At 38.3% G+C, this 14,205-nt stretch overlaps 2 protein-coding genes across 3 annotated transcripts in view; both read right to left on the bottom strand.

Annotated features, from left to right (window-relative positions):
* Nucleotides 1-1,347: 1,347 nt before the first annotated feature.
* On the bottom strand, nt 1,348-8,148 carry PTS (6-pyruvoyltetrahydropterin synthase). 2 transcript variants are annotated; one of them, XM_016149019.2, is made up of 6 exons: nt 7,976-8,136; nt 6,307-6,386; nt 5,050-5,072; nt 4,611-4,667; nt 2,551-2,621; nt 1,348-2,355 (listed from the first exon to the last, which is right to left on the bottom strand). In XM_016149019.2, the coding sequence occupies exons 1-6, from the start codon at nt 8,056-8,058 to the stop codon at nt 2,232-2,234; spliced, it is 438 nt and encodes a 145-aa protein (XP_016004505.1). In that variant the 5' UTR covers nt 8,059-8,136; the 3' UTR covers nt 1,348-2,231. The 2 variants fall into 2 exon arrangements, with proteins under 2 accessions (XP_016004505.1, XP_036076962.1); XM_036221069.1 differs by lacking the exon at nt 4,611-4,667 and having other exon boundaries at nt 7,976-8,148.
* Nucleotides 8,149-11,653: 3,505 nt separating this feature from the next.
* The window catches only part of BCO2 (beta-carotene oxygenase 2), a 28,961-nt gene continuing 26,409 nt past the window's right edge, over nt 11,654-14,205 (bottom strand). The window contains 3 exon segments of the mRNA XM_036221556.1: nt 11,654-11,977; nt 13,076-13,186; nt 13,679-13,861. Coding sequence (XP_036077449.1) covers nt 11,861-11,977; nt 13,076-13,186; nt 13,679-13,861 — 411 coding nt within the window. The 3' untranslated portion in view covers nt 11,654-11,860.

A 14,205-nucleotide genomic window follows, 5' to 3' on the forward strand; every position in this document is an offset into this window, starting at 1 on the left:
AATTTTACCCTTTCAGTATTTATTCTTTCTTCTTGAATTCCAAAACACCACCCTCCCTACCCCATCACTTGAAGTTCCATTCAGGACTTACCTCCTCCACGAAGCTTTCCAAACCTTACCACCCCCTAATAATCTTTTTCCTTCTCTAAATTAATATTTACTCATTTGGTATTTAAAATCATTGTGATAAAAATCTGAGAACAGGCAGCAGCAACTTCAGAAAGCATGTAGTCCAAGCATTCATCTCTGAGGCTCTGAGAAGAAAGTGACACGACTGAACAGTAATAGCACTAGGACTAGAATTCAGGCCTCCATACTTTCATGTTATTCCATTTTAAAAATATTTACCTATGTAGGAAGCACTATAAAACTTCAGCAGTTTCCATTCATACACCACTCATTTATTTAATCGACAAAATTATTGAGTACTATTTACCAGATACTCTGCTTAGAATACCTTGACCACAAGGAATTCAGGGTGGTGGACAAAAAACGTAAAGCAACAATTACAATATAGCATGATAAGATCTCTATGGCAGGTTCTAGGGAGACTTAGAAGAAAATCTTTGGTCCTTCACTCATCTATGAGAGCGTGGGGGGAGGGAAGAATTCTCACTTTCCTACAGAAAGCAAGTAGAAAAAAACTTATCTTGAAGCAACCCATGAAAAATCATGTTTTCTAATATGATATCGGATTTGCAAAATTTGGAATTAAAAAAAGTACTGAACTATATATACATTATCCTTTTTTTAGAGTCTGTGTTTGGGAGTCTAACAGACTCCAAGTGTGAAACACTCAGTTTGCTGTCTATTGACTGAGTGATCTTGGAGAAGTAGCTTAAGCTCGCCCAATTTTTATATTCTCATCTGCAAAATGGAAATAATGCCCAACTTGTATGGTATTTGTGGGAATTAAAACAAAAAGTGCCTTAATAAAATATGGCTATGCTGACTTTCAAGTAATCAATACAAAATATACATAAGTAACATAAAAATTGTTTGATAACTAAAGCAGATTAAAATATAATTAAGTATGCATTGTATCACTGTGAAAATTTATCATAAAATTCCTGCAGTTACTAACTCTCCAAAATAGAAGTGTGCCCCTTTGAAATTTTTTCTAGTATAGTAATCACTATGCATGGCCTTTTACTATTTTCAGGCGGCAACATTCTGAGATTCTATTGGTACCAGTTGCCAATGTGAAGAGTAAAACAAAATCCTATATTTAATAAGTTCAGAATACTAATGAGAACACGAGAGAGAACAGTTCCTTGTCCAAAGCAAGCAAATACATTCTTGTGGATTTGGTCCTGAGGAAAAGATACCAGAGATAAATGCCAAGCATATAGTTCAACTTAAGCAGGTAAGTTTAATGATCAGAACAAAATGAAATCGAATAGAGAAAACTGTATACAAGAGATGCTTTACAGTGTAATAGATCCTTTTCACATTGATTACTTTAACACAGTTTAATAAAAGTGATTATTCTTCAGTCTTCTCAGTTAAAACTGTTCAAGTGGCCATAAAGTCTGGAAACATACACAAATACATTTAATTGGTAGTTGACTAATATTCTATGACATGTTCAATGTGCTATTTCTCACTAGCAATTCACGTTCAATAATAAGCTGAGCGAAACTGCAATAGGCAATGTGCACTAAAGCCGCATTTCCATCAATCCTTGCACATCCATCTACAAACGCTGCCTCAGGTGATTTGTGTTTCTAATTTTCCCTGAACAAACTTATGCCTAGAGCACACCCTAGAAGAAGTAGCTCAACCTATTAAGAAATACATGTAGTCTATGCTTCTAGATTTTGTGGTCACCTATATTTTAATTTTTTATAAGATTCACCTACTGTAATTTTTATAAATATTCGTCTTTTATTATATCAGAAAAAAATGAATACTAAAAATGAGCTAACGAAAAAACAAAAATAGATTGCTATTGCTTTCAATTAGTTCAACACCAAAACATTTAGCTGAAATAAAGTAATTTTTAATCTCGCAAAAGACACTTTAAATGATACTCAGGATACATTACAAATTTTGTTTTAAAATAGATTTGAATTTAAAACAAGTTTTACTCACAGTGTTTTCAATAAATCATGCACTCCAGAACACAATGTGGAGGTGCAATAAATATGTGATGACTTAGTAGTCTAAGGGGATAAAGCTATTTTTCAAATATGGAAATTAAATCTTTCTAAAATATTAACCCCTATGGGCTATTCTCCTTTATAGACTACAATATTATTGTCAGTTTCATATACTTTTACTTTATAAAGAATTCCCACAGGAAGAAATTTCTGGAGGTTTTCCCAGATATATACGGCTACATTTTCTGTCGTGCTGTAGAAAAAAAGAAGATAAAAAAAAAAAAAAAACAGTAAAATTTCGTGTTTAATATTTACAGAGAACAGAAATTCTACTTTTAAAAGACATCAATAGTTAAACTAAAACCAGAAATCACACAGCAATCAGATAAAATGTTAAAATCAATTCTTCTTTCTTATTATCTATATGAGGTAAGACAGTTACACTCACCTTACAACATCTGTGAAGTATGGCACATCTAGATCCAGGTTCTTATGATCAAGGGGCTTCATAATTGCCTCCTACAGACAAAACAAAGGAAAAACCTAATGCCATTTATGATTCATATTCCAAAATGTTCCACCTTTGCCTCTAAAACATCATTTAGCCACTAACTCAGTATTTTAAGTACTTTATCTGTGTCTTACAATGCAATCTCATTCTCAGTAAGCATTCCATGACAATATCCTCTCACTGAATGTAAAAAGGTTAAGAAACCAAAAAGTAGAGAATTCACTGGAGCTTTCTTATAACAAGCCTTGTAATTCAGAATTTAGTTTAACACTTCCTGCATTCTGTCCAAAAAGTTACCAGAAATACTTGTCCTTAACGGTCTCACTACCTTCAAGAAAATATTATGACAAAGATCAAATGAGTACCACACTTTTCACAGCAGACTAAGACTGAAACAATGTTAGTAGTAAATTTCTGCTATAAGTAGTATTTTAAGAATGATCTTGGGCTCTTGGAAAAAAATATATAAACACTTAAACACTATTGCTTCCTAATGCTTATATATATTAACATAATGTTTTCATTTGTCAATTAGCAAGAACTGTAATTGCCTTATTCTAAGTTTTTACTTTTCGCTATATTGTAAAAGATCTAAGCATTTGTGCAACAATCTCATTTTCCATGTGGTATAGTTCCAAGAAGAGTACATTAATAGCAGTAATAGCAATCATGTTCTGAGCAAAACCAGTATCACCTAAACCAAACAACCTTCAAAACAGATCAAATGATAACCACATGAATATCAAGAAAATAAATATCTTTGTTTTATCTTCGATTCCAGGTCCCAACTTTTCCATTGAAGTCTCTTCAACAAGGCTCTTTCTAACTTTACTCTGCTGCCATGATGAGCCACTCTTACTGATGGGAGCATGTGGTGTCCTTCAAAGTGGTATACAAAGGTATATTTAATCATATTGCTTGCTTGGGACATCTCGTAGTTCTCACATTGTTGTCCTGTACAACACCCTGTATAAATATAGTTTATGTCCCCAGTAAATGCAAGAACTCTGTCTTTACAGCTTTCCTAAAGTACTTTGAGCACAGTGCTGTCTGTTTATTACCTCATTCTCTTATTTATTCAACCAACTTACTGGGCACTTATTATTCTTTACCTCTGAGAAAAAGTAATGTGAGCACTCTGTGAGTAAGGGCTATGTCTCATTCCCCTATGCATTCCTAGTGCTTAGCTTGAACACTGACATAAAGTAGGCAAACTTGCTGAATACATGGGTGATAAGTAATGTGAAAGAAGTAATGATTATTAATAAAAGCATTTTTATGAAACAAATGTCAAATTTTAGAATAAAAGTGAGGGCAGAGTTGAAGCAAAAAACTAAATAAACAAGTAAAACAATGGCATAATAAAAACTAAGCTGGATAGAAGGAAATTTATTCCCAACTTTGTAAAGGACTAACACTATGACCTACGGCAAGTTGGTTAACTGTTCAGCATCTCTCAAACTTAATCTATGGCACGAGGAAATGGATTTAGATAATCTCTTAAGGTCTCTTAGAGTGCAAGAATTCTCAAATGATATAATCAGTGAGTCCTTTATCAAACACATTCTTTTGTGTTATCTTTATGATGAACTGCTTCAGTGAGTTTATAATAAAGCTAGAGTGAATAAAATGGGGTAGTATTAAAATCTTGAACAAAGGCACAAGGAAAATTCACAGAAGGTAAAGAAAGCTTCAAGGTGAAAGCTGGATCTTGAAAGAACGGTAGAATTTTTAAACATAGGAAATCAAGATATGCCAGCAATAAAATTAAGATGAGCAGGCTGCATGCATTTCCATCGTTGTAATACAATTGTGACTAATTTCCATTAAGTCATCCAACATGAAAGTAGTTCCTCCAACTACTCCCCTACTCCCACACCCAATTCCACTCACACAGTCATGGCATCCCTGTAGATACTTGGTTCAGGAAGTGAAAGGGGGCTGTCAAATATTATACTTAGAGGACAGCACATAATGAGTACCAAACATGCCATTACCTCCATATAACCTTTGAGGTCAGTCAAATTTATAACCATTCCCGTAACAGGATCAATCTAAAAAATAAACAAAGGTGAATATTACTATAATATGCTCTTCACATTTAAACCTCTGGTAAATTTTTAAAGGCTGTACAAGGTGCGGAAATTGTGCCCACATTTGCCTTCATCCCCAACACAATCATCGGTCTCAGCACAGAAACACCAAGTGCTCCAGGCATCCTTTTCATTGTACTGCTCTTCTACCTATCCACATGTAGCACATTAAAGATGACACTGTGGGAGAGGAAAGGCCTGAAGGGAAGCAGCTCACCATAATCAAAGGCCAACAATGAAGCAATACTAATTTGAAAAGAATCTTTCAACACGGAATCTATCACGTTGGCGGAAAGAAGGCCCAGCAATCTATACAAACCACATAGATATATTCAGCACGTACCTCTCCATGTACTGTCACCACAACTATGGGAAAGAAAAGAAATACCAAAAACCAGCATGACTTTCAATAAATTAACATCAAGCACAGGTTAGCAACATAAATTATTAGATCTCTGTCCCATAAAGATATATTTGTATTTTCCCCAAAACATCTGTCCTCTTAGCTAAGATCTTTTCATCAACCAAAGCAAGAGTCGACCAAGACAAGGGAGCATGGTAGGAGCCCTGACTAAGCAGAAGAGCTTAGCCAAGGCCAAGAAGGGTGTAAATTCTGCTCATAATGCTGATGCACTAATTTGGAATCTCCACCAGGCAGGATCGAGATGCTGCTCAATATCTGCCTGTAAAAGTAGAAAACGAACAGGAAAAAGTCCAGCTACACATCAGTCTGGTCCAATTTGGGGCAGTACCTTTCTAAGAATGCAAAACTGCTGGGCCTAAAACTCTTATCCCTTTACTCACATGGATGTAAACAGTTCACAGTAATGCTTTATAAATTAACAAGTGCTTGTATGGAGCATTTGAAAAATCTTGATGATCAGAATGCTTTACGAGTTGACAACTTTTACATTTTTTTCAACATCAAACAAACGTCATTACATATTATGTGATAAGTGAATAAACTAAGAATGAGAGCTATCATAGGTTGAGTTAAGATGCAGTAACTAAACTAGAAATCCTGATCTCCTGACACTTTTTTTCTGGTCTTTACTCCACACCATATGCTGTGATACTCCATGGCTTTTAGAGCTGTTTTTTGAAACATTAGCTGTATCTCAAAGAATCGAGTCTCTTATTCTTACATAAATTAATTATGTTCTTGGAACTCTGGGCAAAGTTGTAGACACGACATATTTTCCTGTCAGACAGCATATTCCTAGCCAATGTTCCCCTTTTGTCAGTCATCATTTACTCAAAGACCACAATCTAATTTTAACATTAGCCTTGGCAATATCTAATTAGAATGAAACATGGTGCCAAAACAATCTCATTATGTACTCTAAGGCCAAGGAAAAAATTATTTAAACCGTTCATTGTTTTGGACTATCTGTAACAGAGCAGACATTTACAAGATAAAACTTAAGACACATCCAACCAAGGCAACAGCTCTTTTCATTGTGAACTTCCACTTAACATCTCGTTCAAGGCTCAAAGCATTACTGCTCAGTAGATAAGGTTTTTACTCATTAAGACTATATTTGCTAAACACTCTTACTCTTAATTAAAAGGGCTAAATTTTCATCAGTTTTTCTCTCACCTTTATAATTGTGCCCATGGCCATTTGGATTGTTGCATTTCCCAAACAGTTTCAAGTTCTCTTCATTACTCAGAGATTTGCTGACACAAAAAAAAAAAAAAAAAAAAAAAAAAGTCAACATGACAAAGTCAGACACCTCCTCTGTTCCCTACATTTATTATTTGTTCTAGCTTTTGAAAAGCTTCACAATTCATTATTACTTTAGCTTACCAGAGAATCATAAATCAACTTGATTTCATTATTCAGCTTTATGTCAGGATCCAGTGTATACCCCCTAATTAGGCTACTGTACCATACAAATTAGCATAAACAAATTCGATACCTTTGTTCCACAGCAAGATTCCAAAATCTGATCTGCTCAAGGCTCTTCCATTTTTCAACTCAAACATTTACAGAGTACCTACTACATATTAGGCATGGGCTGAACGAAGCAAGGGCATACAGTGATAAAATAGGCTTGTCCTCAAGTGGCTTAAAATCCCATTCCTCCTGAAAAATAACTACATGACCTAGCAGTCTCTTCTTTAACCATTTTGCTTTATTATGCCTCAACTACTGCCTACTGATAACTTCAATCTACTGAGGGGCAGTCAAATCAGGTGAAACTTTAAAATTACAATATTAGGCTATTGGTCCAGGCAGCAAACACTTCTCTTAATAGATTTTTATACCTATACCTATTCCTGTCTAATCTTTGCATCTTTAGTGAGTCCTTACTGCCCTCATACATTGCAGCTTTCCATCATATAACCCCTTTCTTTTTGAAATACTCTTCACTATTTCCTCTACCCTCTCCCATTCATCCACTTCTTACATTTAGAGTGCCACAGTTCACAAAGCTTTTGCACAAAATTATCTCACTGTACCTTCCACAATATTAGCCAGACTGTACGCTCCAGACAGATGGCAGTGACACAGGTACCGCTGATCACTGCTGCATCCCTGTTACCTAGCACAAGACCTGACAGGCACACAACAAATACCTGTCAAGTGAATGAGCTGATGGATCTTGTTGGGTAGAATTATGCTCATTTTACAGAGGAGGAAAAGGATGCTCGGAGAGGAGCTTGCAGATGAGTGGCAAAATTCTCCTCAAAAGCAACTCTTCAGTGTCATCAGATAGTCTGAGGGTTCTGAGTTGAAATTCCAAATGTTGCTTGTTCTCAGAGCTGCCTTAGGAAAGCGAACATCTCAGTTCATTTTATCTTGGGTAAAAAGGGGATAAAAGTTGCCAGGCTGTAATTACATTAGGTACGGTAGGTAATATTCCTGGCATATATAAGAGTATCTAACATTTATTGAGTGTTCACGAATGTGCCTGTCACTGTGTAATCTGGGCAAGTTTAACACCTTTGAACATTGCAGCAACCCTTTGAGCTGCACGAGGGGAATTCGACAAAGAAGTTGCTTCAGATCACAGAGCCGACACCCAAGACCGTCTCTCTCCGCAGTCCGCTCCGTTACCCCACACACTTCACCGCCTCCTGTGGAGCCTGGCCAACTCCAGCTGCCAGTGTTACAGTGTGGTCAGTGAGCCCTGCGGCCACAGGAAGGAACAGGACGCGCCCCGCCCACTCCGCGGTGCGCTCACCTGCCCCTCCCGCACCTGGCCGCGCCCCCAGGCTCGAAGGCCCCGCCCTGCACCGTTGGCACTGCAGGCACAACCCACCTGTGGAGCCGGTGCGTCGCGCTGAAGGAGACCAGGCGGGACACTCGCGCCTGGCGGCGACAGCCAGAGGCCCCAGCACTCATCGCCTCCGAGTCCCGCGCGCGGAGTCACCACCACCTCCCTTGGCCCCAGGGCGGGAACTGGGGTGGACAAAGACTCTCTCCGCGGCTGCGCAGGGCAAGCTACGCCGCCCTGGAAGCGCTCTCCGCTTCACCCTGCGGCTGGGCTCCCTCTGCCGGCCTGGAGGCGGTAATCAGCGTCCCTTACTATCCGGGTCTCGGGATAGCAAGTTTGGATAGCTAGGCAACACCTAGACGGGGTCAGATAAGGTGGATGGGGTTTTACTGTCCATTTTTATGTCTCCTCCGCCTGAGGTTACATCACGCAGTTAGGGTCAGACTAGGAACACTTTGGGTCCGGGAGGGACTTCTTTGAGCCATCCTTTCCATTCACTTCTAGAAAGCCCAGGTTACCATAGAAACCTCCAGTCACAGTTACTCAGATAAGCCCCAAGGCCAGTCTACCTATTGCATAAAGAGCAGGAATTTGAGGGCACGTGTAGGACCACGTGGCTTTCAGAGAGGATACTACCTTTAGACTGTTTGTAAAGATTCTAACTGAGGATAAGTCTCAAGCTCTCCTTATCCACACACATGCATGAATCCATTTATCACTCTGGGTCTGGCACAATGTGAATACATGTACTCATGAACACATATTAGCAATTCCATGTCCACCGTAGACACCTCCAGAGTCAAAAGATCTTTCTCCTCACATCTACTCATAAGAAACGTCTAAACTACTCAGTTCCAAGTTGCGAGTCACCTCTTGCTTCCATTCATGCTTTTATTAAATATTTACTGAACAATGTGGGGAGAAGGCAAAAGAGTTAAAAATGTCAATCAAGAGACTGCAATATGCTGATCAGCTCTGCAGCCAGGCCAGGAGAACACCTGCAGAACAAAGGAAGATTTCTGCTGGGAATGCTAATAACCTATTTCCCACACCTGTGGAAAGGGAACAAGGAACAACAGTCTTTAAGTGGCTGCCCTACACAAATGAAACTGTTCATTCCCTAAGCTAAAACCCTGGGGAACCTATGGATTAAAGGCTGGGAAAGGCCAGCAGGCCTTTCGGGCTGCTTACTCTTCCCCCTCTCCTTCCTCACTGTATGTCCATATTAAAGGAAATGGGAACCAATGACAAGTAAACTGAATTCCCTGAACAGTGGGTCCCCTACTTATTGCCTTTACATGTCCCTCTTGGTCCCTTTCATTCTCTGCCTCTGAGAGGAGACCACGCTCTGTGGAGTGTTATCCCTTTTCTAATAAACTTTCCTTTTGACCCTAACTTTGGTGTGTGTGTTGAATTCTTTCTACACTCTCTGCCAAAGGACCCTCTTCTCTTGGCGCAGGGCTTGGTCTCCCTCACAACTCGGAGAAATCTGCCCTGTCCCGCATCATATCTACTATGAGGTTGGCACTGTTCCAGGCACTGGGAAAGATAGATAAAATCGTGAGAATAGCAGAAATATAAGTCCCAATCGTAATTTCTCTCAAATCTCTCTGGACTCCAGCTATATATTCTGTTTGTGCTACATTAAATTATTATGTTATATAGCAAACATTCTTCACACATTTTTCAAATATTTTCTCATTTCCCTTTTGTGCTGTAAAGAAAGAACTTCAAAGAATTACAACCTTCAGAGATTTTTTGCAATAGAGACTATCTAGTTCAGTGCTCTCACTTTATAGATAAGAAAGCATAGGCCCAGATACGTGAATTACCTAACCAAGATCACTTATAATATAAAAACTATTTCCCAGACATTGACTACATCAAAGATAGTCAGTGGTCACACAAACATTTCACTCATTCCAAAAACAGTTTTTAAAAAATCAAGACAGACAAAAAGTAAAAAATAGAAATTTCTGAGAAGTTATTTTACCTTTACAGAATTCATGCTCTAAAGTTTTTATAAAAGCTAATTCTGTATAAAGGTACTCACCCAATTCACCCTCAGTGATTCAGTTATGGGTTGAACTGTGTCCCCACAAAACAAATGCGTTGAAGTCCTAACCCCCAGTACCTCAGAATATAACTGTATTTGGAAATAGGATCTTTGCAGATGTAATTAGTGGAGACAAGGTCATTAGGGCAGGCCCTAATCTCTTTTTCCATCACTTGTGGACCACATCCCTCTGTCCTTGTGTCTGGACACTGGCCAGTGATAAGCTGAGTTTAGGGAGAAGAAGAGGCCCTGCCCAAGCTTTGAGCCTTAATCACATGCTCACTCAATTTTACCAAAACGTTCTGCACTGGACTACCAGGCACATGCACCTAGATTATAAAATATTATTGATCCATTTTTGTCTTCTCCTTTAAAAACCTTACAGATGGCAGGCCCAAAGCAGGATTCAGGCAACCTTGCGTCAAAATCTTACAATTATACTACTAACCTTAATATGTTTGAACTTCGCTCGCTGTGAATTAGGATGGAATAAAGATCTATAAAGAGAGGAAAGACACAATCAGATCTGCGTACTTGCCAGATGTAAACTAGTCTCCTTCACTCTTCAGATCCAGATTAGATCTCAATCAAACCTCCAGGTCTTTTCTGGGAGAGTACCATGTCTTTTTAAAGAATCCTGTAAAATATCAGGGGATCTATGTTCTCATGGTTACCTCAGCCTCTAAGCTCCCACATCTGCTGTATCAGTTCTGGTTAGACAACTTCTTGCCATTCTGTACCTGATCTGTTGTTCTGTATCTCACCAACCCAAACACAAAACTTAGAACTTTTACTTCATTGACATGATGTAAACTCTCACATGTGGCATCTGTATGTATGGAACACTTCACTTAAAAAGAAAGGGTTTGTGATATTTATAATAACTCCTAAGGAAAACTGAGAAAAAAACTGACTGCTCTGTGCAGCGAGCCTAATCATGAATTCACAGTTCCCCCCAAAAGGCATGTTTCAGGACTTCTCCAGAAATATTCAACACACAGGGAGAATGGAAGGTTTAACTGGCCCAGGGTGGGAGTTCAGTGGAGGGAAGAGATATAACTGAAGGAAAGGGGAACAAAGGATTTTGAAGGTGTTAACAAGAATGTGGTTTAAGTGACAGACCTAGGCTGATTCCGGCTATAGGTAAAAACTGGTGGGTTAAGAACTGTAGCGATTAAATGGCCTCTAGTGCCACCTGTTGCCCAACTAAATGAAGAACTACCAATTTTGCATTAATGCCTGAGAAACTATATACACCTGGAGATTAGAAGAAATGCCTGATTTTAGCAATGTCCCTCAAAGCAACAACCTCCCAAGGCTGAGCTGGGGGCAGGGTAGGAGGTGATAGTGGATGGTCCAACTGCAGTGACATCTGCTATGGACAGTAGAGAAACATCCAGTTTAAAAGAAACCTCCAGGTATGACATAGTCGGCTTCTGTCCTCTGTGAGTACGTGAGGATGGGTGGTAACAGGCTGTGATGGGGGGGGGGGGGGAGAAAAAAGGTGCTTTTCAGACCTATATTCTTATTCTACTACTATGATTATTTGTATTTATTTTCCCAAGTGTGAGTATCTCTGTCGCCCATATATCTGGTGGTGGCAATAACCCAGTTCTAGTTTTTCTTTCATGTATTCTTATTACCTAAAGGAAGATACATCCAGTAAATGTAAATTGAAAACTCTCCTCAAAAGGTTGTACCAACACTTGCTTAATCTTTTCAAGGAAGAGCCTTAAGAAAACATAAAATCATATCACAAATTGTTTTTAATAGAAATTTAAAAACCATGTCTACAGCTTGGAAGGTAAGGCATCTCTCTTTTGTACAGAGCACATTCATTTTAAACTCAGTTCCCAGACCTTGCAGCCCTTCTCTCAGATAGTTACGAAGGTGCCATGAAACCCATAAGGCATTTGCACAGGAGGTACCTCTGCTCGGCCCAATTCTTCAAAGTTCCTGGCATCCAAGACTAGAAGAAAGTTGCTTTTATTCTAGAAAAAAAGAAAGACAATACTGAAAATTCTTTTTTTTCTACAAAAATCTGTCTCTCTCCTCAACTGGGCTATAAAATTCCTAAGGGAAAAAGTCTTATGATCTTCATGTCTAACCCCAACACTTCACACATTAAATATTTGCTGAATTACTGAATTGGACTTAAAAAAGGAAATTATGGCTGAAGAAGTTCATACCTAGAGTGAAAATGTTGTTCTTTACACCAATCACCTTCATAGGATCTCTCTGAGTTTAAGCATCTTTTGCCTGCCCCTTTATAATTTCTTCAGAGACAAAGAAATTATTTCTTCCAAATTAGAAATGTCTCCATTCTGTGTCACTTTCAAGTTGTTCAAAAGGTAGCAGCACTTCAAGGCACACCGAGATTTGCTTTGGTATAATTTCAAGGGTTATCAATCAGTACATGGTATGAGGACTAAGTCATCCTAAGCCCATTACTACTTTATCATAGCACATTTCTCATTAAGCCTTAAAAAGGCTCAGAATCCTACACCCCAAGCAGCCCCAATAATTGATCGACACTGGTACTCACAGTGAACCTATTTGCCACAAGAATGCCCTAGACAAGAAGTTAGATATCAGCATTATTGAGACACTACGTCAGGCCTTACCACATTAGACTTTTGGGTCACTCGATTGAAACTGGCAGTATAGGTGGTGGTATGAATATTAGACTAGAGGGCTGAAGATTGGGATTTAAGTACTGTGTTTACCATTATGAAATCTAGGGCAAATCTCTTTCAACTTCTTTAAGTTACAAATTCCATACGTGTAAATGGTATCCCGCAGAGTTGTTTTGATGACTAAATAAGATGATATGTATGAAAGTAGTTTGTAAATACATTTCTATGTAAATATAAATGATTAGTAGTATTATAGTTCTAATAGAAATTTTAAAAAATAATAAAGTATGGATTTTGATTTTTAAAATGTTCATAAATAGTAAGGAGAGAAAGAAAAGAGAAAGTGCCACACAGGAATCAAAAAAAAAACCTATCAATTGCATCACTAATTATAACCTTCAGAAGGCTCAGTGCTACTTTTCTTTCTGACTAGTAACAGGGAAATATATTTACCTGGTTGGGGGTGATCGCTACATAAAAAATAACCCCACAATCTTCTTCACTAGTTCCCAGTACTGGAACAAAAACAGGTTTTGAGGGATAAAAGCCATCTTCTCTCCAAACCTGTAAGTCCCCAAAAAAGTAATTGATAGAAGGTTAGTTATGAGCTGGAAGAGCTCTATAGCCATTCTCCCTCCCAGCATGAATTTGGCTGTCAACATAATATCCCAATAGTAAAAGAATCAGGTTCACTGAGTTGAATAGGAGAGAAAGAGGACACTTCTGCAGCCACAGATTCCATCATCATCATTTTCACAATTTGTGAAGTTATAATTTTCCATCAACCTGAAATATAGATATCCCAACACCCTTAACCCTGTGATTTCTCTCAAAATAACATCAAGCATTGCATTATTTTTCTGGGTTTCTGGTTCATTTAGATTCCCTAGAAGGTACATACCCCTAACCTAGGTTAGGGTTCTCAAACTGAATAAAAGTGGCTGAGTTGCTTAAATACTAAAGAATCTCAAAAGCTACCCTAAAAGAGAACAAAAATTAATTCAAAGGACAGAGCAGGTCTTTGGAAGGTTTGAAAAGGGAAGAGATTTTCATTACCATCAGTGTCTTGTTCACCACGTCAACCTTGATCAAGGAATCCCCCACCAAATGCCAAAGGCCACAGCCGTAGAAGAAACAATACTTTTTGCCACTGAATTGACCATAGTTGATCTGGTGAAATTCAACACCTCCTTCCTTCTCTAAGTCCTCCGGATGTAGATTTTCATAAGAGCACCAAATCTAAAAGAGGTCCCAAAAGGATCTGTAATGATTGCTTAATTCTCACTTATTTTCTTCAGTGTAGGTCAGTGAGGAGGCTAATACTCTATAAGAGTTTGTGAGAGGGCTTGGAAACTGAGGTTGTTTTTTCATTCTGTGTATGAATGCATAAAAGATTATTGGGTTTTGTGACTAAGCTGTCAAATGACATAGCAGGTAGAAGTGGGCTTTTAATTCTCCTAAAGCTAAGACATTGATGTGCTACACAATGATATGCCTGGGTTAAGCACAAATTACGTAAAAGGTAGGGATGGTTAATAACAATCTCAAAGGTTTAGATATTTCACAACCATTAGAAAGTTTCA

The sequence above is a fragment of the Rousettus aegyptiacus genome, unplaced genomic scaffold, assembly GCF_014176215.1.
Source record: "Rousettus aegyptiacus isolate mRouAeg1 unplaced genomic scaffold, mRouAeg1.p scaffold_m13_p_5, whole genome shotgun sequence".
NCBI lineage: Eukaryota > Metazoa > Chordata > Mammalia > Chiroptera > Pteropodidae > Rousettus > Rousettus aegyptiacus.

Bases quoted from the DNA above. Each gene is read 5' to 3' on its own strand.
- PTS (XM_016149019.2), bottom strand. From the start codon at position 8,058: ATGAGTGCTGGGGCCTCTGGCTGTCGCCGCCAGGCGCGAGTGTCCCGC. The intron at 6,387-7,975 runs GTGGGTTGTGCC...TTTTTGTGTCAG, and splicing joins GCGACGCACCGGCTCCACAG to CAAATCTCTGAGTAATGAAG. The intron at 4,668-5,049 runs GTACGTGCTGAA...TTTATTTTTTAG, and splicing joins TGGTGACAGTACATGGAGAG to ATTGATCCTGTTACGGGAAT.